Here is a 26,390-nt window from a genome sequence, read left to right as displayed (position 1 = left end):
AGTGTCTAAGTATGATCTAAGTTCTGCTGAGGAACTGAGGGGTCATATTTGAGCAACTCACTTGGAAGGGAGGTATAAATGAAAAAGGAACCAATTTAGGGCTGTCTGCTGCCTATGAAATAGTTAACACTGGTGGAGGTTCCTCCAGTAGGGAAGAGGGAAGGGGAGAGAGAGAGAGAGAGTGAGAGCGACCATCAGCAACATTTGTCGTAATAACAGTGTAGGCTCACAAGAGGAGTGAAGGGAGTAGAGAAGTGGACACTATCCTGAGGGATGGACTTACAAGCAGCACACTACACTACCTGCCTTCAGATGAATAACTGCTTTTTGTCTTTTATATAAACGATTTGGATGTAAACATTAGATGGTATAGTTAATAAGTTTGTAGATGACACGGAATTGGTGGTGTAGTGGACAGCGGAGAGGGTTACCGCAGAGGACAATGGGATCTTGATCAGATGGGCCAATGGGCCAAGGAATGGGAAATGGAGCTTAATTTAAATAAATGTGAGGTGCTGCATTTTGAAAGGCAAGTCAGGGCAGGACTTACGCCCTTAATAGTAAGATCCTGGAGAGTGTTGCTGAACAAGGAAACCTTGGAGTGCAGATTCATTGTTCTTGAAAATGGAGTCTCAGGTATGTAGGATAGTGAAGAAGGTATTAAGTATGCCTTCCTTTATTCGTCAGAGCATTGAGTATGGGATTTGGGAGATCATATTGCAACTGTACAGGACATTGGTTAGGCCACTTTTGGAATATTGTGTGCAATTCTAGTCTCCGTCTTATATAAAGAATGTTGTGAAACTTGAAAGGGTTCAGAAAAGATTTACAAGAATGTTGCCAGGTTGGAAGGTTTGTATTATAGAGTGAGGCTGAATAGACTGGGGCTGTTTTTCCTGGAGCGTTGAAGGCTGAGGGAAGATCTTATAGAGCTTTATGAAATCATAAGGAGCATGGATAGGGTAAGTAGACAAGGTTGTTTATTCCCTGGGTTGGGGGAGTCCAGAACTAGAGGGCATAGGTTTAGGGTAAGAGGGGAAAGATTCAAAAGGGACCTAAGGGACAACGTTTTCACACAGAGGGTGCCAGAGGAAGTAGTGGAGGCTGATACAATTACAACATTTAAAAGGCATCTGGATGAGTACATGAATGAGAAGGGATTAGAGAGATATGGGCCAAGTGCACACATAGGACTAGATTAATTTAGGATGTCTAATTGGCATGGAAGAGTTGGACCGAAGGGTTTGTTTCCATGCTGTACTTCTCTATGACTCTATGACTCCAAATGTTAGTATCTCAGTAACCTCTATCCATTTAGGCAGGTACTAGCATTCATATGTCTTTTGATTGGTAGGGGATCTGTTCAAACCACCGGAGTGGCCATTTGATTTTAGGTAAACTTAGCTTTAGTTGTAAGACACACATTGAGTCTAATTGTAGACTCAGTTTTACGGAGCCAATTTGAAAGATTACTAGTCCTATTTAGTTAGAAGAACCATTCCAGGTAAAAGTATACTGCATCAAGTTTTACAAAATTTATTAAATTTTCCATAGAAAGTGCTAATGAACTAGGAATACTTAATAAAAATGATCTTGAGTCCATACACTTCGGGATGTCAAACTCAAAACTGGTTGGCTGTGCACAGGTCTCCTGTTGTGTTCTGCTGACTGTAGTTCTCTGAATGTCTTCAATACTTCTTGTTGTGAATCAAATCACTAAACCGCAGGCTTATGGACCCTTACTAGCCACTGCCCTGTCCATGATCAAAGGCATCCTGAACTCAAATTGGTTTGAATAGTACATGGACTTTGTGCACAATTCATTGGCTAAACAGCACCATTTCCTGATTGGCTATCTTAGTGATATCACTACATATTATCTCCATATTCATTCTTTAACATGGCAAGCATTTTATAAGATCATCCTTTCTATGACAGCTTGTTCCTCTTAGCTTACCAACTCCATAGACCTCTAACAAGTTATGGTGGCATCAATGAGCAATATATGTGTCTGCTTGGAGTATTTAGTGTCATTTCCCGTGAATAACTATCATTCCAAATATCCCAAAGGATAGATCTAAGAAGGTCAAAACAACATCAAGACTGAAAAACTCACGAAACCTATTTTCAAACCGATATTGTACACATGCAACAATGAGACCATTACATAATTTTTTACAAAACTAAACCATTTTAAAACATAACTGGGTCTTTGAGTAAAGGCCTTTCTTTTTACCTCAAACCACTTTAACATGTGGTAGTCTAAGTTTACATTAGCCTGATCTATAAACAGCATCAAAATCATAAACCTTAGTTTTGAACTGGGCCATATGGCCTACATGCTGACAAAAACTTTTAACAGCTAACCCCACTTAAGTAAAGTACAATTTAATTCCTCTCTTGCTTAATCAAATCAAAATTAATAATTATTGAAGAAGAACTCAATACCATAAACCTATCTAGTGCTGGTAATAGTGCATCTGAGCTTCTGTGCATCCAGATCCTTCAAGGCAGTTACAGGTGAATTGTGTAGCAATGGGCTGTGTATTAAAGCTACAATGGGTGTGCAAGAGACTGAAAACCCACATCTATTCCATCGCTGATCACAAGACCTAGGCTGAGAGAGTGACCAGTTTTGTGGTGATGGAAGGTTTCTCCAAGGTACAAAATGGCTGTCAATTGTATACACGTGGCATTAGGACATCCACAAAACATATAGAGATTTTCAGCAATAAGGCAGCTTTCTATTCTCTCAGCTTGAATACTGTAATGACTATCAACACATCCTACAAATGATTGCACAGCACCCTGTAAATAGTCATGATGTATACATCCTTATGCATTCTCAGGGGAAATAGCTCCATAGTCACCCTTTGTTTACATGTGGAGAGTCCTTGACGCTGATCCTGCTCTCAGAGTGAACAGGACATCTGACTTTCCTGTGCTTGTCTGTCTGCCAGGACTCCTTGATTGGACGAGATCAACAGCCCCAATCAGGGAACTCATATTCAAAGAGGTCCATCTGGCTGCCCTTGTTACACCAAGTATCAAGGTTCTTTGAACTCCCTGCATAATTGAAAGGCTGGTTGATATTTGACATGGGATACCTGTTGAAGAGACTGCCCATGACAATCATTAGACATCAAGGGTCTCAGGGATTATTGAGTGACAATGCAGTATTTGCTTCTGTTACAGTGATGATTGTGAGAACGGTTGGTCTACACATAATGTGACTCTGCTGCCTCAGCCACTCTGTTGGCACTATCCAGTATACCCCAGAGTGTGTTCCTTAATTATGGTCAAGTGTTGTCAGCCACATAAATCTGACATGGTAAAGGTGAGAAACCCTTACAAATGAGGACATAGAATGTTATGTTGCTTCCTCTGATGATGAGTTCAGCAGTGACTCTGAGGATGAATAAGAGAAATAAGATAAGATCCCAAGGTGTTGGAGATAATAAATTCACACGTACAGAGATTGATTAACCAATAGAAGACAGAGTTGGGATAAGGCAGTCATTTTCAGGATGGCAATGTGTAGCTAGTGGAGTGCCAGAGGGATCGGTGCTGGGATCACAATTATTTAACATAAATATATTAATGACTTAGACAATGACAGCAAATGTACCAAAGCTAAGTTTGTGCTCAGCGTAAAAATAGATGGGAGGGTAATTGGCGAGGGTTACACAAAGAGCCTACAGTGAGATGTACACAGGTTAAGTGAATGGGGAAAAAGCTTGGCAGATGGAATATAATGTGAGGAAATGCGAGATTATGCACTTTGACGGGAAGAATACATGAGCTGAATGTTAATTAAATGGAGAAAGACTGTAGAAAGCAGCAGAACAGAGTGATTTAAGACACCTCGTTCATGAATCACGAAAAGCTCAGATCCAGTATAGCAGATAATACAGAAAGCAAATGGAATGTTGACTTTTATTTCAAAGGAAAATTAATACAAAAATAGGAAAGTTTTGATAAAAGTATGCAAGACACTAGTCAGACCACAGCTCAAGTACTGTGAATAATTTTGGGCCCCTTAACTAAGGAAAAACATTTTGGCATTGGAGGCAGTTTCTAGAAAGTTCACTAGACTGGTATCAAATACGGAGTGACTGTCTTATGAGGAGAGGTTATGTAGATTTGAATACAGAAGAATGAAAGGCAACTGTGCTGAAACATACAAGATGTTTAGAAGACTTGACAGGGTCGATGCAGAGAGCTTGTTCTCCTTATTGGTCACTCTAGGGCCAGAGGGAATATCTCAGAATGATGGGTTACACTTTTAAGACAGAGATGAGCAGGAATTTCTTCTCTCGGAGAGTTATGAATCTGTGAAATTCTTTAGAACAGGGTGTCGCTGAGGTTGGGTTATTAAGTATATTCAAAGCTGAGACAAACAGACTTGTAATCAGTAAGGAAATCAACCGTTATGGGAAAAAGGCAGGAAAGTGGAGTTGAGGATTATTGGATGGGCTATGACCTCATTGAATGGTGGAGCAGGCTTGATGGGCTGAATGACCTACTTCTGGTCCTGTGTCTTATGGTTTTATGACAACTGACTTCTATCTTGGCGTACAAACAAACACTGAATAGGATGCCAAAGACCCATCTCTGATAACATTTCATCATAGTAGTTCTCAAGAATTCATACCGCACTCAGAATTTTATCAGACCTGCCAGAGTTTCTCCAGCAATCTGTGTTTATTTCAGATGTCCAACATCCACAGTATTTTGCTTTTCAATCACTGCTAAGCAGTCAATGGAATCTGATGACCTCCGTCATGGAAAATTCCTTACTCATACATCTGCTGTTGACAAGTTTTATTGTGTGTTGATGGATAATGAGCCTTATTGACAAAAAAAACTGAGCAGCAGTACACTGATGATAAGTGAGATGCAGTTTGCAAATTAAGCAATTCGTCAAATTTCATTTCATTTACACAATAATGTAGACAATGGTATTGAACTAAATCAACAGAAAATATAATCTTTGCATTACCATAAGGAAAATTAGTAGAAATAAAAGCATGGTTCAGCAGAGAAATATTTCAAACATTAGCAAAGAACATGATTAAGAGTTCTGAGGAAGACTCTCTCGACTCAAAGCATTAACTCTGATTTCTTTTCACAGATGCTGCCAGACTTGCTGAGCTTTTTTTTTTGCAGTTTCTCTTTATGTTTCTGATTTACAGCATCCACAGTTCTTTCAGTTTTTACACAATTAGAGTAGTTAATTTTGGGCACAGAAGCACCAGAGACCATATTCCCTCCATTGAGCCTCACCCTGACACAGTGGACAGGCTTGAACACTCCAATAATCCCTTGAACAATGCTATTAGCAATGCTCCTGGTAGGGCTAGGCCAGGCAGGTTTGCGTCAAGATCCCACACAAAATAGTTAAAAAGATCCTCAGTGGCAGATAAAGGGAAGTAACACTGTATGTGTCACTTGCTGCATAGACAGAGAAGCCTGCAGCAGCAAAGTGATCCTATTCATCATAGTTTGACTTTGGTAATCTGATCACTGTCTGTCAATATCAACAATGACAGAGGCCTAAGGTCTCCATGTTAAACAAAGTCTCTGAAGGTTCATTCCAAATGATGTAGTGATGGAGACTTGGTGACAGGCCAAGGGTGTGAACTTAATTTTTAATTCATTTGTTGGAAGTGGGTGTTGCTGGCTGCCCAGCATTTATTGCCTGTCCCTAGCTGCCCTTGAGAAGGTGATGGTGAGCTGCTACCGTCCAGTTATTGTGGGTTGACCCACAATGCCATTACGAAAGGAATTCCATGACTTTGATCCAGCAACAGTGAAGGAACAGTGATATATTTCCAAGTCAGGATGGTGAGTGGCTTGGAAGAGAACTAGAAAGTGGTGGTATTCCCATATAGCTGCTGCCCTTGTCCTTCTAGATGGAAGTAGCTGTGGGTTTGGAAGGTGCTGGCTGAGGACTTTTGGTGAATTTCTGCACTGCATCTTGTAGATAGTACATATTGCTGCTACTGAGCATCAGTAATGGAGGGAGTGGATGCTTGTGGATGTGGTGGCAATCAAGCAGGCTGCTTTATCCTGGATGATGCGTCAAGCTTCTTGGGTGTTGTTGGAGCTGCCCTCATCCAAGCAAGTGGAGAGTATTCTATCACACACCTGACTTGTACCTTGTATATGGTGGACAGATTTTGGGGAGTCAGGACATGAGTTATTCATCACAATATTCCTAGCCTCTGATCTGCTTTTGTAGCCACTGTGTTTGTGTGGTGAGTCAAGTTGAGTTTCTGGTCAATGCTAATCCCCAGGATTTGGTAGTGGGGGATTCAGTGATGGCAACACCATTGAATGCCAAGGTCACTGGTTAGACTGTCTTTTATTGGTGATGGTCATAATCTGGTATTTGTGTGGTGTGAATGTTACTTCCACTTGTCAGCCCAAGCCTGGATATTGTCCAAATCTTGTTGCATTTGAACATGGACTGCTTCAATATCTGAGGAGTCATGAATGGTGCTGAATATTTTGCAATCATCGGCAAACACTTTTGACCTTATGATGGAGGGAAGGTCATTGATGAAGCAGCTGGGTGATTGGGTCCAGGACGCTATCCTGAGGAACTCCTGTAGAGATGTCCTGGAGCTGAGATGATTGATTTCCAAGAACTATGACCATCTTCCTGTGTGTCAGGTATGACTCTAGCCACCGGTGAGCCCCAGACTCTAACCCCCTGATACCCATTGATTCCAGTTTTGTTAGGGCTCCTTGATGTCGTACTTGGTCGAATGCAGCCTTGATGTCAAGGGCTGTCACTCTCACTTCACCTCTGGAATTCAGCTCTTTTGTCCATGTTTGAACCAAGGCTGTAATGAGATCATGAGCTGAGTGACCCTGGTGGAACCCAAACTGGGCATCACTGAGCAGGTTCTTGCTGAGCAGGTGCTGCTTGGTAGCATTGTTAATGACACCTTCCATCAATTTACTGATGATCGAGAGTAGATTGATAGGGCAGTAATTGGTCAGGTTTGCTTTGTCCTGCTTTTTATGTACAGGACATACTTGGGCAATTTTCCACATTGTTAGGTGCACACCAGTGTTGTAACTATATTGGAACCTCTTGGCTAGGGGAGTGGCAAGTTCTGGAGCACAAATCTTTAGTATGATTGCATGAATGTTGTCAGGACCCATAGCCTTGGCAGTATCCAGTATCTCCTCCAACCATTCCTTGATATCACATGCAGTGAGTCAAATTGGCTGAAGACTGGTAATTGAGATGCTGGGCACCACTGGAGGAGGCCTAGATGGATTATCCATTCGGCACTTCTGGCTGAAGGTTGCTGCAAAAGCTTCAGCCTTATCTTTTTCACTGATGTGCTGGGCTCTTGTATCATTGAAGATGGGGATATTATTGGAGCCTTGGAAATCCCTTGTCCAGAGCCTGCACATGGATAATTATTAACTGTGGCAGATAACTATTAATCTTCAAAGACTGAGAGAGCAAAGAATTTCCACAAGTTCTATGTAGAGACTGACTGAAGAAAGAGATGGTGGAAAGAAAGTCTCTCTTTCAATGGAATATTCAGAGCTGGAAGATCACTGCAAATTATTAGTTGAGGATGGCATTCTGCTATAACCAATGAATGGTCTTACAGTCGTAATTGAAAGAGAGAACAGAGATTTCCATTCAGATTTGGAAATATCAATCTTGGGGATACAAGCATCTGTCAATGAGAGAGATGAACTCCTGAATGCTTATGACCCTTCGGTGAATAGATTAGAAATCAATGTGAACAAACAAAACAGACCTTAAACTATCCATGTCTGGCAGTTCTACACTTTGGCTGGCATTCGAACAAGCAGGCAACTACTTTACAGTGTTCTGAAAGTCCCCCTTGTTGTCCAATCTTGTGTCCAGTCTGCAGGCCAGGATATAATCCAGGAACCCTCTACAGATTCTGATCCAGAAGTTTATTTCAAAGTAGTTGATGGTGCACTCCTACTTGCTGAATGAATTTCTGAGATGTTCTTTTCTGCAGATAAGCAGCCCTATGCTGATACAAGCACGGACCTGATACAACTGTCTTCAAAGAAGGAAATTCCAACCTGAGGAGAAACAGGGAAGCTATTGTTCTGTCATCCCCAGAATCGTACTTTGAATGCTCTTCTTTCTTCTTTTCATCAACCTTTAAATTGCAGCACAACACAGATGGACATGATGGGGAGAATTTTCACTTCCAGGAGCTGTGCTAATTCAAGTATTGGAGATTTGCCACTATATTCAGTTTTGTTTCTTGATCGGCCCTCACTGCTGTTCTTCAGAAGGGTACCAGGTTTTAATGTGTGAGGTAAAAGACTTAGAGTAGTATTAATGGTGGGCCGGAGGTGGGGTTTCTTTCTTTCGTAGTGAGTTAAATCTTAATGTTTAAATGTTAATGGTTAAAATGGTACAGGGAAAGAACCTGGGGAGATGTAGAGTAAATAGTTACATTTTTTTACTCTAAGAATAGCAACACAGCATATCTGTAAGGAGTTATGTCATGGTGACAACAAAACACATAGAACTGGGATCCAAATCTATATGGTATGAGAAATGGTCTTTGTTGTTGTGGTTCTGTTCGCCGAGCTGGAAATGTTTGTTGCAAACGTTTCGTCCCCTATCTAGGTGACATCCTCAGTGCTTGGGAGCCTCCTGTGAAGCGCTTCTGTGGTGTTTCCTCCGGCATTTATAGTGGTCTGTCCCTGCCGCTTCCGGTTGTTAGTTTCAGCTGTTCGCTGTAGTGGCCGGTATATTGGGTCCAGGTCTATGTGTTTGTTGATGGAGTTTGTGGATGAGTGCCATGCTTCTAGGAATTCCCTGGCTGTTCTTTGTTTGGCTTGCCCTATAATGGTAGTGTTGTCCCAGTCAAATTCATGTTGCTTGTCGTCTGCGTGTGTGGCTACTAAGGATAGCTGGTCGTTGCGTTTCATGGCTAGTTGATGTTCATGGATGCGGATCATTAGCTGTCTTCCTGTTTGTCCTATATAGGGTTTTGTGCAGTCCTTGCATGGGATTTTGTACACTACATTAGTTTTGCTCATGCTGGGTATCGGGTCCTTCATTCTGGTGAGTTGTTGTCTGAGGGTGGCTGTTGGTTTGTGTGCTGTTATAAGTCCTAGTGGTCGCAGTAGTCTGGCTGTCAGTTCTGAAATGCTCCTGATGTATGGTAGTGTGGCTAGTCCTTTGGGTCTCTCTTGTGTAGAATTTGTTCAAGTTAATATTTACTCAACAGAGTATAGATCTGAGCTTACTACAGAAAAGAGATTTGCAACAAGTAAGCAAATGAGTAACAACCAAATAAGATGTAACACTGATGGTATTCCAGCTGAATTCTTCAAATCTGGTGGGTTTGCACTCGCATGAAGACTTGATGTAATCATCCAATACATTTGTGAGGGAAAAGAACACCCCAAGCATTCTTTATTGCATTCATTGACTTGACCTAAACAAATTTTGAGCACTATACTCCATAGCATTTGATATAATTTCTTCATGGTAATATGAGTGCAACTATGGAAGATCTCAAACACACCTTCAAAATCTGGTCTGGGGTCAAGCAGGCCAGTAATACCTCTGTAAGCTCAGTTGGCTGGAAAGCTGATTTGCGATGCAGAATGACACAAACAGCACAGTTTTAATTACTTGTTGAGGCCATCATTGGAGTTCTTTCCTTCTTAACCTCATCGGAGGTATGGTGACTCTCACCATTAGTTGTCTCTCCTCAGTGACTATGGAGACTTGCACTTATTTAGAATGCAACTGACATGGTTATTCACCTCAGAGATCAGTGTTAACCATCTAGATAACTTCAGTCACCTCTACGTTAAAGTTAAATTGACTGCTATGGACATACATTTTCTGCAACTTGTGGATGATTGCAGCGTCATTGTTCACACTGCAGTCGATTTGCAGACCACTCTTGTTCTCTTCAGTTTTGCATGGAAGGAACTTCCATGCTGTTAAAATTCAAATCAACCCACACCTGGTCAATAAGATGTTCCTCGTCCCATCTGTGTTGAAAAGAGACTCTTAAATATGTTGAGCATTTCCCTTACCTTGGAAACCACCTATCTCAAAAGGTCACCATTAACAAGGAGATCTAACACTGGTCCCACTGTCCAAACTCTGCCTTTGATAGATTATGGCAGCAAATGTTTGACCACAAAGACCTCTGAAGACAACAGAGTCCGAGAGTACAGAGCACTTTCATCACCATACTCCAGTACTGCACTGAAATTGGACTGTGTGCCAGCAATACATACGAGTACTAAGGAAATTGCACCAGCACTATTTCCTCTGTATCCTCTGTATTCAGTTGAAAGACAATCAAACAAACACTAATCGCACCCCAGAGGCCAGCTCCACATGCATCCAGGTAAAAGTCCTGAAAATACAACTTTGATGGATCAGACACTGCATCTGCATGGCCAGAAAGTGTCTCTCCTTCCAGACCCTGTTTTATCAACTCTCAAATGGCTCAGATTTCAGGTGAGAGCAAAGAAAATGTTCCAACAACACTCTGAAGTTTTCCTTGAAGCTAGAAACATTGATATTAATGAGTGGAAGGGGTTTGTTACCAATCATTCAAAATAGCAACAATGTGTCCACCAAGCAGCGTTTTGATTCAAAATGGCTTAATGATGAGCGAAAACAGTGGCAGAGAAGGAAGTATAGGAAACAAGGGTTCCACTACCTCCTGGGAAGTTGGACCTCATGAGCTAAGGGTCTGTAGGTCAAGATTTGGCCAGTTGATTCCCATGAAGATTCATGACAGAAACTTGTGACCTCTAAGTAGACATCATCCTCAAATTGAGGGTCAGTCACCATTAGCTCTTTCATATCATCAACACAGTGCTCCTGAGAACAATTGGATATCGTGAGGCCTTAGTTCTGCTATTCTGCAGCTGAGATATCTCTATTTGGGATATGGGTGTGTTCCAATGGGAAGAGAGTGGGCATCCCATGTGACAAACACTGTTTGTTTAAGTTTCCCCTAAATACAAATTTACCATAGTCTGGAAATTAGTTAATGTGGCAATGTGTTTCTGCAAGTATCAATCAATCTGAATGATCAGAATATTTTTTCCCGAGGTGGAATATAGCATATTATGACAGCATACAAATGTAGGAAATAGATTCCACAATGTGCTGACCACCACTTAGATCCCAGCAATATTAGGTGGAAGGATCACCTGTACATCCCTCATTTATAGTCTTGAGAATGGTCACTTGACAGTGTGGAATTTAAAATTCAGAAGGACTACAGAGTGACTGATTGCAGTAAATCAAATAGCCAACTGAGAAGGAAGTGTTTTTATTCATTGAAGTATCAGAGTTGGACAACACACCACCTCAATGTCTCTTATGAATAAAGTCCTAATCTGGAAAGCAGGGAATAAGACACATTTACAGTGTTGATGTGTGTTTGCTCTGCCCTTCCTGTGGTTTTTCTGACTCAAGACTCCACTTTCAGTCATAGGGATGTACAGTATGAAAACAGACCCTTCAGTCCAACTCATCCATGATGACCAGATATCTTAAAGTAATCTAATTCCATTTGCCAGCATTTGGCCCATATCTCTCTGAACCCATGCTATTCATATACCTATCCAGGTGCTTTTAAATGCTAATTCTACCAGCCTCTGCCATTTCCTCTGGCAGTTCAATCCATACACACATCACCCTCTGCTTGAAAAGGTTGCCTCTTCAGTTCCTTTTAAATCTTTCCCCTCTTACCTTTAACCTATGCCCTCTAGTTTTGGATTCCCCTACCCTGGGGAAATGACCTTGACTATTCACCCTAACCATGTGCCTCATAATTTTATAAACTTCTAAAAGACCACCCCTCAGCCTGATGTTTCAGGGAAAATAGCCCCAGCCTATTCAGCCTCTCCCTTTAATTCAAATCCACCAATCCTGGCAACATCATTGTAAATCTTTTCTGAACCCTTTCAAGTTTTACAACATCCTTCCAATAGGAAAGAGACCAGAATTGCACACAATATTCCAAAAGTGGCCTAACCCATGTCATGTTGGGTACAGTCCCAACATGACGTCCCAACTCCTATACTCAATACTCTGACCAATAAAGGAAAGCATGCTACATGCCTTCTTCACTGCCCTATCTACCTTCAACTCCATTTTCAAGGAACAATTAACCTATAATCCAAGGTCTCTTTGTTCGGCAACACGCCCCAGGATCTTACCATTAAGTATATAAACCCTGCCGTGATTTGCCCTAGCAAAATGTTGCACCTCGCATTTATCTCGATTAAACTTCATCTACTACTTATCTGGTTTGATTTATTTTTCCTTTTGTGGTATGTGGTATAGTGACAGGTTTAAAAGGTGAATTTAGTATCAGTAGAAATAATGAAATTTTAGAACATCTATCTAGTCACCAATCTTTTATCTTTTGACCATAGACCTGAATCTAATGAACTACCTAACATAATACATCATGCCAGAGTTTGATGGGTAAATTATGTTAATCACACACTCATTGACACCAACCTCTTTTGCGATTAGGAGAAAGTGAGGAGTGCAGATGCTGGAGGGTCAGATTTGAAAGTGTGGCACTGGAAGAGCACAGCAGGTCAGGCAGCATCCGAAGATCAGGAGAGTCGATGTTTCCAGGATAAGCCCTTTAACAGGAATGTGGAGGGGGAAGAGGGATGAGAGATAAATAAAGGGGTGAGGGTGGGAGGAAGGTAGCTAGGAAGGCCTTCCCAGCTGGTAGATGCAGGTAGGGGGTAATTGTGATAGGTCAGTGGGGAGGGTGGAGCGGATAAGTGGGAAGGAAGATGCACAGGTAGGACAGTTCAAGAGGGCGGTGCCAAGTTGGAGGGTTAGACCTGGAATAAGGTGGAGGGGAAGGGGAGATTTGGAAAATGGTGAAGTTGATGCCATGTAGTTGAAAGATCCCAAGGCGGAAAATGAGACGTTCTTCCTCCATTCATCAGGCAGAGGAAGAATGTCACATCTTCCACTTTGGGACCTTTCACCCCATGGAGATTTGCCAGCAGTGGGTGGGTGGAGGGGGTGATGCTCGTGAAGCCCTCCTTCCCCAACTGGTTCTGTTACATCAGCAGAAGGTTGTCAGAAATTCCATTCAGCCATGTGTTTGGATTTTCTGAGTATCTTTCACCAAAGTTAAAGCAGCTGATGGGGTGAAAGAGTGAGAAGATGTGTGGTGCAGACTTCTCTAATAAAGCCTCTTTGTAAATAAAAGTTTTCTAAATACGCCTGATCAATTGAATGCCGTGAGACAGGGTGGCTAATTATTATGCAGCGCAGTTAAAATTGCACACTTTTTTGCGACCATTACTGTGTTCCATCAGTTTCATTTTTGTCCCTTTGAATTGCATTGCATTGTACCAGTCAGAAGCCATTCTGTCTATAGTGTCCATGCTGATTCTTTGAAAGACCCATCCAATTAGTTCCCCTCCTTTCCTCTTTCCCCATAGACTTTTATATTTTTCCTTTATAAATATATATTCAATTCCCTTGTCAAAGTTATTACTGGAACAGCAGTGACAATTTGTTGTATAGGTTATGATAATTTGCTGTATAAAAGTAACTCTCCTTGCCTTTCCCTGGTTCTTTTGATCCTTCAAGGCTGCAATAATTATTTTTCTTTGATTCACAGCGGTTTACCTCTGCAAGCGGACGATGCAAAATAAAGCAAGGCTCGAGTTAGCAGACTATGAAGCTGTGAGTATCCTTTTGATTCTTTTGACTTGAATGACAGCATTTACTGGCTGTTTGAATAAGCATTGAATGACTCATCAAATATAAGAGTATCATCATCGTTCGTTACTTAAAAATATCTCACACACTTCGGCTTTTAAAAAATGCCTCTCAAGCTTTTAAAATAGTTTTGAGTTTGAATTTTAAATTGCAGTGAACTGACTAATGCTCAAATTATAAAGCACATGTTAAATGAGTCATAGACAAATCATTTTAATCCGAGATCCTATAATGTGATTGAATAAGACCACTACAAACAAAACCTTCAATTATTTTTATAAAAGGTGTTCAGACAGAGCACATGTCAAAACAATGGAAAACTTCTTTCATCTGGAAAAAGAACCCTATTTAAAACATTAACACTCAAAGGTACAGCTTTTTGATTTTAAAAACAATTCCTCTTTGAATTCAAACAGCACAATCTTAGGAAAAATATTTCCCAGACTTTCAGTAGGAAGTAGGGAAGTGGGATGAATTTAACTGCTTGTCCAAAAAACAGCGTAGACAAAATGAGCCAAATGGCCGCCTTCTGAGAACCATAATAAATAGAAGCAGGCAGAGGTCATTATGAGCATCTTGAGCCAGCTCTGCCATTCTGTGAAATCATGGCTGATTTTCTATCTTAATGCCATTCTCCCCACGATCCCCATATCCCTTAATAACTGAAATCTTGAAATCTCTCAATCTCTGTCTTAAATTATTCAGCGACTGAGGCTCTACAATCTCTGCAATCGTGAATTGCAAAAAAATCACTTACCTCTGAGTGAATAAAACTTTCCTCATCTTAGTCCAACATAGCTTATTTCTTATTCTAACTACCCAGAGTTAGAGAGGAGTCTGACTGTACATTGTGGAATGCTGTAGGGTGGACACTGGAATAATGTTTCTTATCGTGGAGATAGGGGTGGGTGACCATAACTTGGAATTTTTTTTTTAAGAACTGGGATTTCTCTTTTTTGAGAGAGAGGAGGAGGAGAATCTCTTTGTTTCAGACAGATGTTAAGATCGCAAAATTCTCTTCCCCAGCAGATAACAGAGGCTGGGTCCTTAAATGTATTTGAAGTTGAGTTGCGTACACTTTTGATAGACAAGGACATCATGGGTTATTAAGTACAGATAGTATAATGAAGCTGAGACAAAATCATATCTTATTGGATAATGGAGCAGGCTCAAAGAGCTAAATGGAATACTATTGCTTCTAAGTGTATGTTTATAGGATTATTCTAATTGCGAGAGAATGAAGACCTGGTCTCTTCCACCACTCCCCTGAAGACCATCATCCCACCATCCCAGGGATCAATCTGGTGAACACTTGTTGCCCTTCCAATTGGACAATTATATTCTTCCCCAGTTAAGGAGACCAAAGTTGTACATAAAACTCCAGGCACATTCTCACTGATACCTTATAAAGTTACAACAAGATTTATTGACTGTTGTACTCAAGTCATTTTGCAATAAAGGCCAACATTCTATTTGCCTTCCTAATATCTTGCTGCGTCTGGATGTTAATGTTCAATTAAATGACCAAGGACACCCAGGTCTCTTTGGACATTACCATTTCTCAGTCACTCATCATTTAAGAAATTCTCTGCATTTTAGCTGTTACTTCATTGACCCTATATTCTATCTGCCACATTCTTGTCCACCAATTTATCTGAATTCCAATAAAGAAATCTTTGCATCCTCTTTGCTTTCTTGTCTTTACTTCTCTCCTTAAGCATTTACATCTTCTGTCACTTGATCCCTGTTCCACATTATTTAGTTGAAAGCCTTCCCTATCTTGCTGTTTATGTGCCTTGTCATAACACTAGCTCCTGCATAGTTGATATGAACATCATCACAACTGTAAGCTCTCAATTTCTTCAGTATTGATGTCAATGTCCAATGAATCAAAACTTTCCAAAGGAATCTATGAGCCAATCAGTTAACACTTTCATTTAACGTTCTCCACTTGCTTGTTGCTCAGGTGATAATCCAGAAATTGTTACCTCTGATTTTTAATTCAGCCACTAGCTGCTCATCTCCCTAAGCAAATCCTTTTTCTTAGTCCTTCCGATGTCTTTGGAACCTGTGTGGGCGATGTCAACTGGATCTTCGAGATCTCACTGCAAGTTCCTCCCTCGTCCAGAGCAAATGTCCTGAGCAGACAAAACAGCCAAGTGCATTCATGGTCCCAGCTGCAGAGATTATATATATTCCTCTGACTATACTGGCCTCTACTACCGTCAGTTTGCTCCTGTTATCATTTATACTGTAAGCTTTGAGGCTACTCCACTTCTGTCTCTTTGATCTGCATACGTGCCTCAATCATGGTCATAGCCTCCTGACAATAACCATGGACCACATCAGAAGACTCTATCCTAAGGGGTTTGACTACCTCCTGCAGTAAAGATGTCCAGGTAAAGTCCACCTTCTTGATGTGTAACAGAGTCATCATCTTATTTTTTTTTTGCTTTTTAAAAAGAATTTAACTTATTTTTCTAATCAACCTGATCAGAAATGTTATTACACATCTCTGAAACCTGGGCCTCTCAGTCCAAGGGTAGGGACACTACTGCTGCACTACAAGAGGGCCTGGCCTCCACCTTAATGACTCTGAGCCAAATCTGCTCCAGTTGCAGACGTTTATTGTAGATGTATTTACCCTGGATCATGGGGGTGTCCATGAGCTCCAACATTCTGCAGCTGTCACACAATACCTGTCTTTGCATTTCTTATGTTACTTAATTAATTGCTGATTAAATATTACTTAAACTCTACATGTACTGACGTTATTTTAATAAGTATTCTAATTACCCCATTGGAAAGTCCTGGTTAAGCACTAGTGACATTGTGCAGTTTGTGCTCAAAGTCTTGCATGCTCCTCAGCTTCAAATATTTGACCAATGTTCCCCTATAAAAATACAGTGTTATCTTTTCAGCCACACATTCTTGCAGAGAATTTCAGCTCCAGGACATATCTGCAGGAGTTCCTCAGGATAGTGTCCTAGGTCCAACCATCTTCAGTCACTTCATTAATGACATTCCTCCAACACAGCGTTAGAAGTGGGGATGTTCGCTGATGATTACACAATGTTTAGCACCATCCACAACTCCTCAGAGACTGAGGCAGTCCATGTTCAAATTCAATACAATCTGGACAATCTGAACTCACCACATAAACACTGGCTACAAGAGCAGGCTAGAAGCTAGAAATGCTGCAGTAAGTAACTCACTTCCTGTTTCCCCAAAACCTTACCACAATTTAAAAGGCTCAAGTCCGGAGAATGATGGAATATTCCCCACTTACCTGGATGGGTGCAACTCAAACAACACTCAAGCATCCACTCCCTTCAGCACCATTGCTCTATAACAGCTATGTGTACTATCTACAAGGTGCACTACAGAAATTAAAAGACCAAAGATCCTTAGAAGCCACCTTCCAATCCCACAATGACTTCTCTCTAGGTGGACAAAGGCAGGAGATACATGGGAACACCACCACCTGTAAGTTGTCCTCCAAGCCACTTACCATCCTGACTTGGAAATGTATTGCCTTTCCTTCACTGTTTCTGCTTCAAAATCCTTAAATTCCTTCCCTAAGGTCATTGTGAGTTACTCTACAGTAAGTGGACTGAAGCTGCTTCTCGAGAGCTGTATGGATGGGTAATAAATGCTAGCCAGCCAGCGATGTCCACATCCCACAAGTGAATAAAATTAATTCCATGCCCCACCAACACTCTGTATAGTGCATCAAACCTCTCAGCTTATTGAGTTTCAATGTTACATTACTGATTGTTTATCATTATCATCTCAGCCTCATCTCCTCACCTTATCACAGTCTTCATCCAAACATGGATTAAAGAGTTAAGAGGAAAGTGACTGCCTTTGGCAAAGGAATTCAATTATCTCAGACCAAGGATATCAGAATACTGTCATAGGTTCACCCATCTTCAGTTGCTTTATCATTTAAGTGCCTCCATTGCAAGGTCATAAGTGGGAATGCTCGCTAAAGCTATATAATGTTCAGCACTCTTTGTGACTCCTTAGATAATGAAGCAGTCCTTTCATAGAGCCAGACATGGACAACATCCAGGCTTGAGCTGATAAGTGCTAAGTAACATGCACAATGCACAAATATCAGACAATTTCAATCATCAACAAAAGAGAATCAAATGATCTTCTTAACAGCCAGTAGCATTATTGTCACTGAACACCCCACCATTAGCAATTTAGGACTTAACATTGACCCAAAACACGCTTTTGGAGAACTGATCCTTCATCAGGTAGCCACCTGATGAAGTAGCAGCACTGAAAAAGCTCGTATTTCCAAATAAACTTGTTGGACTATAACTTTGTCCACCCCAGTCCAACACCAGCACTGGCACATTTAGATACTGGTCAGAGGCCAAGATGCCTGCCCCATTAGCAATCTAGGAGTTAACTTTGACCCAAAACCTAACAGAGTCAAAAAGTATGGTGCTGGAAAAGCACAGCAGGTCAGACAGCATCTGAGAAGGAGGAATTAACCATATAAATACTGGTCAGAGGTCAAGACTCCTACAGTCAGTAACTCAGCGTCAAAGCATGCCCACCATTTGGCAAGGTTTAAGTCAGCGACATGGTAGAATACTGTTCACTTGCTTGGGTGAGTGCAGCTCCAACAACAGTCAAGAGCAAAACTTGTATGGCACCTCATCCACCTCCTTAAACATTCATTCCCTCCACCATTGAGCCACCAACATACAGCAGAAGTAGTGAGTACCATGTACCAGATGCTCTGCAGCAATTTATCAAGCCTTGCAGCATGTTCCAAATGTTATTTCTACAGAAATGAAATCACTGTGCAAATATATATTTAACATCATATAATTGATATTGCCTTCTCATTGTTGAGATCTCAATGTGTCAGCAAGAATAATTGGCATAACACACAGATAGAGACAATACAGTGACAGGTAGTTAAGAGTTTTGCTAACAGCAGTAACTTGCCATGAATATTGTGACTCTATGACTCAGTAAGTCCCAGCCAATGAAGATAATTTGGTAATTCTCTCATTAATTACTATCCGAAAACGCACTGCAGCAAGTGACTGCAATTTATTTTCCACATTACTTCTATGTAACTGTCTTCCATTCACAGCATTTTACTGGAGAAACCAGTAATTGTATGTTTTTATCATACAATTATTGTTGTTTGGATCATCGATTGTTGTAGTTCATGGAGACTCAATTTAAATAGATTCTGTTTGTTGTGAAGTAAACTCTTTTTGTTATGAGTCATTAACTGAGAATAGCGCTGAAAATGTGTTGCTGGAAAAGCGCAGCAGGTCAGGCAGCATCCAGGGAACAGGAGAATCGACGTTTCGGGCATAAGCCCTTCTCCAGCATCTGCAGACCTCACTTTCTCCATTAACTGAGAATAGCTCATCTCCAGTGCAACAGCCAATACACGAGCTTCAATATTAACTGATGTTTCTATTAATTGGATGCCAGCTCTGGTAATCATACCTTAAATATGGATTGTTCAATTTCTAGGAGAGCTTGGCCCGTCTACAGAGAGCATTTGCAAGAAAATGGGAATTTATCTTTATGCAAGCAGAAGCACAAGCAAAGTGAGTATGGGAGAGTTTATTTTCTTTTTGATATTTTATTCTTCCGGTCAGTTCTCACCAGCACCACTATATAGTGGAGGCTCCACCTCTATTCAACTGTTTATCTGAAAATGCAATTGCGTCCAATCTTAACCTAACATTTCATGCTAATCTGAAATGGAATCCAGCCCCAAAACAGGCCCATCACCAATATTACCTTCTTCAGTCAATGGAACATTACCCACCATGGCTAAATGTCTGAACTGCAAATTTGGTCATCTCAAAAATTGACTTTTCTCTACTTTGCTGGCCTCCCTGTCACCAGTCCTAATGCCCACCAGCTCACCAGAACTCTGTGTCACAGCCCTATGCCCAGGCAAATCTTTGCACAATCATTACAATTAAAAGCTGTATGATATGTCAAAGCACATTAATTTTAAGATCCTTTAGGCATCCATATTAGTGCTAATACTCTGAATCAGGATTAGCCACCAGTGTCAGAGATTCATTGTTAAAACATAGAAAATAAGAGGAGTGTGCAGTTTGGCCGTTTGACCATTCCATATGGTCATGGCTTATCATTCCACTTATTACCCTGGTCCTCTCCATATGTTTTGTCTCTAAGACTTATATCTAACTCCTTCTTGAAAACATTTAATGTTCTGGCTGCAACAGCTTTCTGTCGCAAAGAATTCCACTGTCCAGGTGAAAAAGTTTCTCCTCATCTCAGTCCTAAATAACTTACACCATATCCTTAGATTGTAACCCCTGGTTCTGGATTCCCAGGTCATTGGAAACATCTTTGCTGTATTTACCTTGTCTAGTCCTATTAGAATTTTATAGACTTCTGTGAGATCATCCCTCATTCTTCAAAACTCCAGTGAATCTAGTCTTAACTGATTCAGTCTCCCTTCACACCACAGTCCTGCCATCCAATGGATCCATCTGGCAAACCTTTGTTGCCTCCCCTCTATGGCCAGAACATCCCTCCTCAGTAAAGGACAGAATACTCCAGGTGTGGTACAAGTCCTGTCCTGTACAAGTACAGTAAGACATCACTGCTCCTGTACTCAGATCAGAGTCAAAAAACAGTGCAGTTCTCTTCCCTAAATCATTCTCCCTGTCCCAAAGTGCTTCATAAACATGAATCTACCGACCAATGTATTTAATCTATTTTTATCCCCACCCACCCACAAATTTTCTTGTTCCTACTTAATGGTCAGATTCTGGGGTGTTTTTAACTTAAGAAGTACAATTTAATGAAGGTAAATTGTTGCTTATCTGACAAATAAATCTGATTATCACATTATTCATCTGACAGAGTTGATAAAAAAAGAGACAAAATTGAAAGAAAAATTCTTGACAGTCAGGAAAGAGCATTCTGGGATGTACACAGACCGGTGGTAAGTAACTTTTGGATATAAAGAAATGAAGCATTTGAAAACACTTAAAGCTTTTCAGTTTTGGGCCAGTGCAGCTGAGGCATACAGGTTTGCATATTAGAAAATAATCAATTTGTAAGGAGAACTATCTCTAAAACCTTTAATTCCCAGCTGAAACATTTGTCCAGTTGTAGCAGTTCTTTATCTGTCAGATTCTTGCATTGCAGACTGGATATAGATAGCTTTTACAGTACTTTTTAAATATACACAAATATTTGTACAAAGGAACCTCGATTTATCCGGCATTCGATTATCCGAACATTTGATTATCCAAACAAAATACTCCCTGCTTGTGTCATTTGGATAATCGAGGTTCCTCTGCATTGGTAAGTGCAATGATTATTGGGTATTTTTGTGACTATTTTTTGTGTTGACAAGCCTCAGAAATTCCTCACAGACCTCGACAAAGACAAGGATATCCTTTTAGATTAGATTCCCTACAGTGTGGAAACGGGCCCTTCAGCCCAACCAGTCCACACCGACCCTCTGAAGAGTAACCCACTCAGACCCATTTCCCTCTGAATAATGCGCCTAGCACTATGGGCAATTTAGCATGGCCAATTCACTTAACCTGCACATCTTTGGACTGTGGGAGGAAACCGGAGCACCTGGAGGAAACCCACACAGACACGGGGAGGATGTGCAAACTCCACACAAACAGTCGCCCGAGGCTGGAATCGAACCTTTTGAGTTAAAGCAAGATCATGTTAAATTGAGTTAGATCGTGTTAAATTGAAATATGATTCTTAGTTTATCTTAAAGAAGCTGCTGAAAATATAACAATGGTTAAAGCAATTAGTGGCCTAAGTATAGATTGGGCTTAAATGTAAAAAACTGTAATGCTACCTCTCAAACATGACCAACCACAGCACAAATTATGAAGGTGACCATGAGGCAACATGTTCTGTTCAGCATTATACATAGTATTTTAGCAAGAAGAGGCACCAATTTAATAAGGAGGAATTTCTTTTCTCAGAATGTTGTGAGTCTTTGGAACTCCTTGGAGGAGAAAGTGAGGTCTGCAGATGCTGGAGATCAAAGTTGAAACTTTATTGCTGGAACAGCACAGCAGGTCAGGCAGCATCCAGGGAACAGGAGATTCGACGTTTCGGGCACAGGCCCTTCTTCCTGAAGAAGGGCCTGTGCCCGAAACGTCGAATCTCCTGTTCCCTGGATGCTGCCTGACCTGCTGTGCTGTTCCAGCAATAAAGTTTCAACTTTGAAACTCCTTGCCACAGCGAGTTGTGGGGCCAGAGTCCTTCAGTATGCCGAAGGCTGAGATAGATAAATTCTTGATCAGTAGAAAATTTAAGGGTGAGATATCCAAGGTGGCGGCGGTCTGAGTGGTCTGCTGTGCAGAGCTCTGTGCCATACCCCCTGCAAGGAGGACCTTTGCACCCCCTCGTTCACCACCCTGAGGAGAAAAACGGATAATAAAACTTTACTGAACCTCCGGAGCTGCTAGAATTGTGGTTTGACAGCTCGAAGATCAGGATGAAGACGAATAAAGGAAAAGGGGCGAAAGGAGTACAGCAGGCAGGGGTCTCCTTAACTGCATCGGGGGTGCCTGCAGCCAGTGCTCAAACTCCCAGGGCGGCCTCTTTGGATTTAATGGGGCAGCAGCATTTACTCTTGGAGTTTGCCAAACTCCAATAAATGATTGAAGCAGCGATTGTGCCAATATCTCTCATGCTGAAAAAGCACGAGCAGGAGAATCAAACACAAGACCGAAAAGTAGAAGCAGTGGAGCAGAGAACCACAGCATCGGAGAATGTGGGGAGGTCTCGGGAGGAAGGGTCTGAACACTGGAAGATTAGGTTCGGGTCTTTCAGGAACAAGTGGATGACCTGGAAAACAAAAGTAGAAGGAAACATTTATGGCTCATGGCTCTCCCAGAGCGCGAGAAAGGTGAGGACCTCATCGGTTTCCTGGAGAAGTGGCTCCAGAAGTTCCTGGGGCTGGAGTCGGAATTGGGCCTAGTGAGTGTGGAACGGGCCCATTGGATGGCAATGCGCAGGTCAGGGGCAGATCCATGCCCCCACCCGGTCCTAGTGTGACTCCAGCACTATAAAGAGAAACAGTTAGTGATTGAAACAGCAAGAATACTGAGAAGAGATCCATAGGCTTTAATACACAAAGGCTCAAGAATAATGTTTTTTCAAGACTTCTCAGGAGCCATAATTAAGAAGAGAAGGCATTTGATGAAGTTAAGAGAAAATTAAGAGATCTGAACATTCAATATTCCTTGAGGTACCCAGCAGCGTTGCATTTCGCTCATGGATGGATGGTATATAATTTTGATTCTGCAGAAAAGGCAAAGGACTTTGTGAACTCTTTGAAACAAAGGACTTGGTTCGGGAGTGGAGGGGGTGAAGGGGCACCATTACGGTCAATAGTTCAGTTTTTCCTTACTTTTTCTGCCCCCTTTTTTTTTACTCCTCTCTCTCCTTTTTGTGGTTATCAGTTTTATAGATTTTGTACTGCCTTGGTGTAAAATCTGATTTATTTATCATTTCAGTCGGTTGGTATTGTCTGGGTTTTTTTTTTTGCTGCTGTCCTTTTGTTTTTGGATTGGGGGTGGCTATACCTGTGGTTAAGATGTATGGAGAAGTGGTGTGGAAGGCAGAGGTTGGGTGTCCATTGTTAACACTCAGAATGTAAATAACATATTTTCTTTATCTGTGTATTGCGTGGGACTAGGGTGCGGCCTCAGCTGGAAGGAGCCAGGATGGTAGCAACAATTGGGAAGATTGGGCAAGGGGGGAGATCTCTAGTGAATTGAGGTTTACTTAGGTGTTTATTTAAGTTAAATGTTGTGGATAGGTTTTTAGTTGCAGTAGTTTTTATAGGAGTAGTTTTTAGACTTTACAAAGTTAATGTCTTTTTCGCCCACCACACCTCAGATAAGCTTCCTCCTCTTGGGAAACCATAGGCTGCCCTGGACGACCATGGCTAGTGATTTGTGGTGCTCCTGGAATGTAAAAGGGAGCCATTCCCCCATTACAGGAAAGAAGGTACTGTCAAGCCTTAGGAAGGAAAAGGTTGACATCACCCTGTTGCAAGAGACGCATTTAACTGATAAGGAACATCTGAAGCTGCAGCAGGGGTGTTATGACAGGGTATTCTTCTCCTCCTTTCGCTCCAAGAGTGGAGGAGTGGCGATACTGGTAAGAAGGAACCTCCCATTCCAGGTAACTGAGCAAATTAAGGACGAACATGGACGGTTCATCATTCTTAAAGTTCTAATACGTGGAGAAGAGTATGGCATCCTTAATGTTTATTGTCTCCCGGCGTACCCTCTTAAATTGATAATTGATGCAGTTGCTAAATTAATGAATCTTGTGGTGCACCACACGATCACAGGAGGGGATTTTAATCGCCTGATGGATCTCGGAGTAGGCAAGATGCCAAGGGGTCTGGCAGGTACCCCTGCGCAATGACGACAGTTGGTAGACTTGTTTCAGGAGTTGGGATTAGAGGATGTGTGGAGGCATCTCCACCCTAATGGAAGAGACTTTACTCTTTATTCCAACCCACACAAGTGCCACACACAAATTTACATGTTCCTTATGCCATCGACTTGTTTGGACAGAACATTAGCTTGTAAAATTGGGAATATAACTATCTCAGACCATGCGCCAGTGTACTTTTAACAGTGATGTTAAAATCAAGGGTGGCAGACTAGATGCACGGCACTGGCGCATGGACCTATTCCTGTTAAGGGAAAGCAAATTTATTGAGTACGTTACAAGAGAGTTCAGGGCCTTCTGGGATATCAATTTGGGTATGGCCAGTAATCCAGCAATACTTTGGGAGGCCACTAAGGCATATATACCAGACCTGATCACTTTGTATTCAGCGACTAGAAGAAGGCAGAGGGAGGACCAACAATGGATGCTGGAGACCTGGCTGAAGGTAGCTGAGGAAGATTATAATAGGCCTTCATTGGTCAAGCTGCAGCGGGTCACAGCTCTCCGGGCTGCTCTCAACTCATTGCACACACAGGTGGCAAAAAAAGAGATCTCCTTTGCTAAACAAAGATTGGTTGAATTTGGAGATAAGCCAGGTAGATATCTGGCATATCTGGCTAGAAAGAAAAATACTTCCCAATCCATTATGTCATTTAGAGAGAAGATTGGCACAGTTACCCGTGAGCTGAAAAAGATCAATGTTAGATTTAGAGAATACTTTGCAGCATTATACCAGTCAGAGGACAGCGAAGACAGTGCAGTGAGAATGCAGACTTTTTTGAGAATCTGGACCTCCCCAGTTTCAACACAGAACAGGTTTCCCTGTTAAATGTGCCTGTGACAATACAAGAGGTGCAGGGTTGCAAAGCATCTCCAGTGTTGCAAAGCACCAGGACCAGATGGATTCCCAAGTGAGTTTATAAAGAATTCATAAACGTGTTGGTGGAACCACTTCTGGAGATGTATAGCTATTCTCATACACAGGATTGTCTTCTGCCCACTTGTAGGGAGGTTAATATCTCCTCATTTTAAAGAAGAGGAAAGACCCCAAAGAATGTGTTTCATACAGACCAATTTCATTGTCGAATATAGACTTTAAAATTCTATCAAAGGTGCTGGCCCTGAAATTGGAAAAGGTATTGCTCCATATTATGAAAGAAGGTCAGATGGGTTTTATCAGGGGCCGTAGCTTCTTGAACAAAGTGCAGGTATGCCAGCAAAAATTGATGCGGAAAAGGCATTTGACTTGATAGAATGGCCGTACCTGTTTGGTCTGGGGGAAGCCTTTGCCAGATGGGTGGTGGTATTGTATCATGATCCTAAAGCTGCAGTCATCCCAAACGGTAATAAGTCAGATAATTTTAGTATTGGGAGAGGAAGTCGACAGGGGTGTCCTCTCTCACTGCTGCTATTTACCTTGGCAATTGAGCCATTAGCTGAGGCTATCAGGAGGGACCCTGAAATAGTGGCGCCAAAGGTTGGAATGGGGGAGCATAAAATCACCCTATACACTGATGATGTCCTTTAGTTCTTGACAAATCCAGAGGAGTCGGTTCCTTGATTGATACAAAAAATTTATTTATTTGGCAGTTTTGCGAGATAAAGGATCAACTTCACAAAATTGGAAGCCATGCTGGTGGGGGGATTAGTGGAGGTGCTTGACCTGGACGATGGAATGCAGTTCCCATTTAGATGGTCGTCAAAAGGTTTTTGTATTTGGGAATTTTTATTACCCCTGCCTCCCACCAGCTGTACAAAGCTAACGAACTATGTACAACTACTGGAAAGGATAAAACAGGATTTGCAGTAGTGGGAGGGATTACAGTTATCATGGTTAGGCCGAATAGCCCTGATTAAAATGAATATTCTTCCTCGCCTGTTGTACCCCATGAGAATGCTCTTGTTGTTGCTACCCAGATGAGTGTTATGGAGGCTCAATGGTTGGCTTGGATCCTTTATCTGGTGTCACAGGTGCCCTTTAATTAAATTTACTAAATTGCAGCTCTCACCAGGTGAGGTGGGGGTGGACCTTCCAAACTTGAAGACATATCAAGTAAGCGCCCTGTTAGCATATGTGGGTGACAGGGGGATTCAGGGTTGATTTAGCTTGACATTGAAGCTTCGCAGTTGC

General features: G+C 41.5%; 1 protein-coding gene across 3 annotated transcripts in view; it reads left to right on the top strand.

Annotated features, from left to right (window-relative positions):
* Positions 1-26,390, top strand: part of LOC122552701 (regulator of G protein signaling 7) — a 460,227-nt gene that overhangs the window by 344,499 nt on the left and 89,338 nt on the right. For all 3 annotated transcript variants that reach the window (XM_043695581.2, XM_043695584.2, XM_043695583.2), the window contains exons 7-9: positions 13,674-13,738; positions 19,292-19,368; positions 20,669-20,750. In XM_043695581.2, coding sequence (XP_043551516.1) covers positions 13,674-13,738; positions 19,292-19,368; positions 20,669-20,750 — 224 coding nt within the window. The remainder of the gene's footprint in view (positions 1-13,673; positions 13,739-19,291; positions 19,369-20,668; positions 20,751-26,390) is intronic.

Source organism: Chiloscyllium plagiosum, unplaced genomic scaffold, assembly GCF_037043375.1.
Source record: "Chiloscyllium plagiosum isolate Xiang-an unplaced genomic scaffold, Cpla_swu_hap1 HiC_scaffold_10, whole genome shotgun sequence".
Taxonomy (NCBI): domain Eukaryota; kingdom Metazoa; phylum Chordata; class Chondrichthyes; order Orectolobiformes; family Hemiscylliidae; genus Chiloscyllium; species Chiloscyllium plagiosum.
This window is presented reverse-complemented; position numbering and strand designations above follow the sequence as displayed.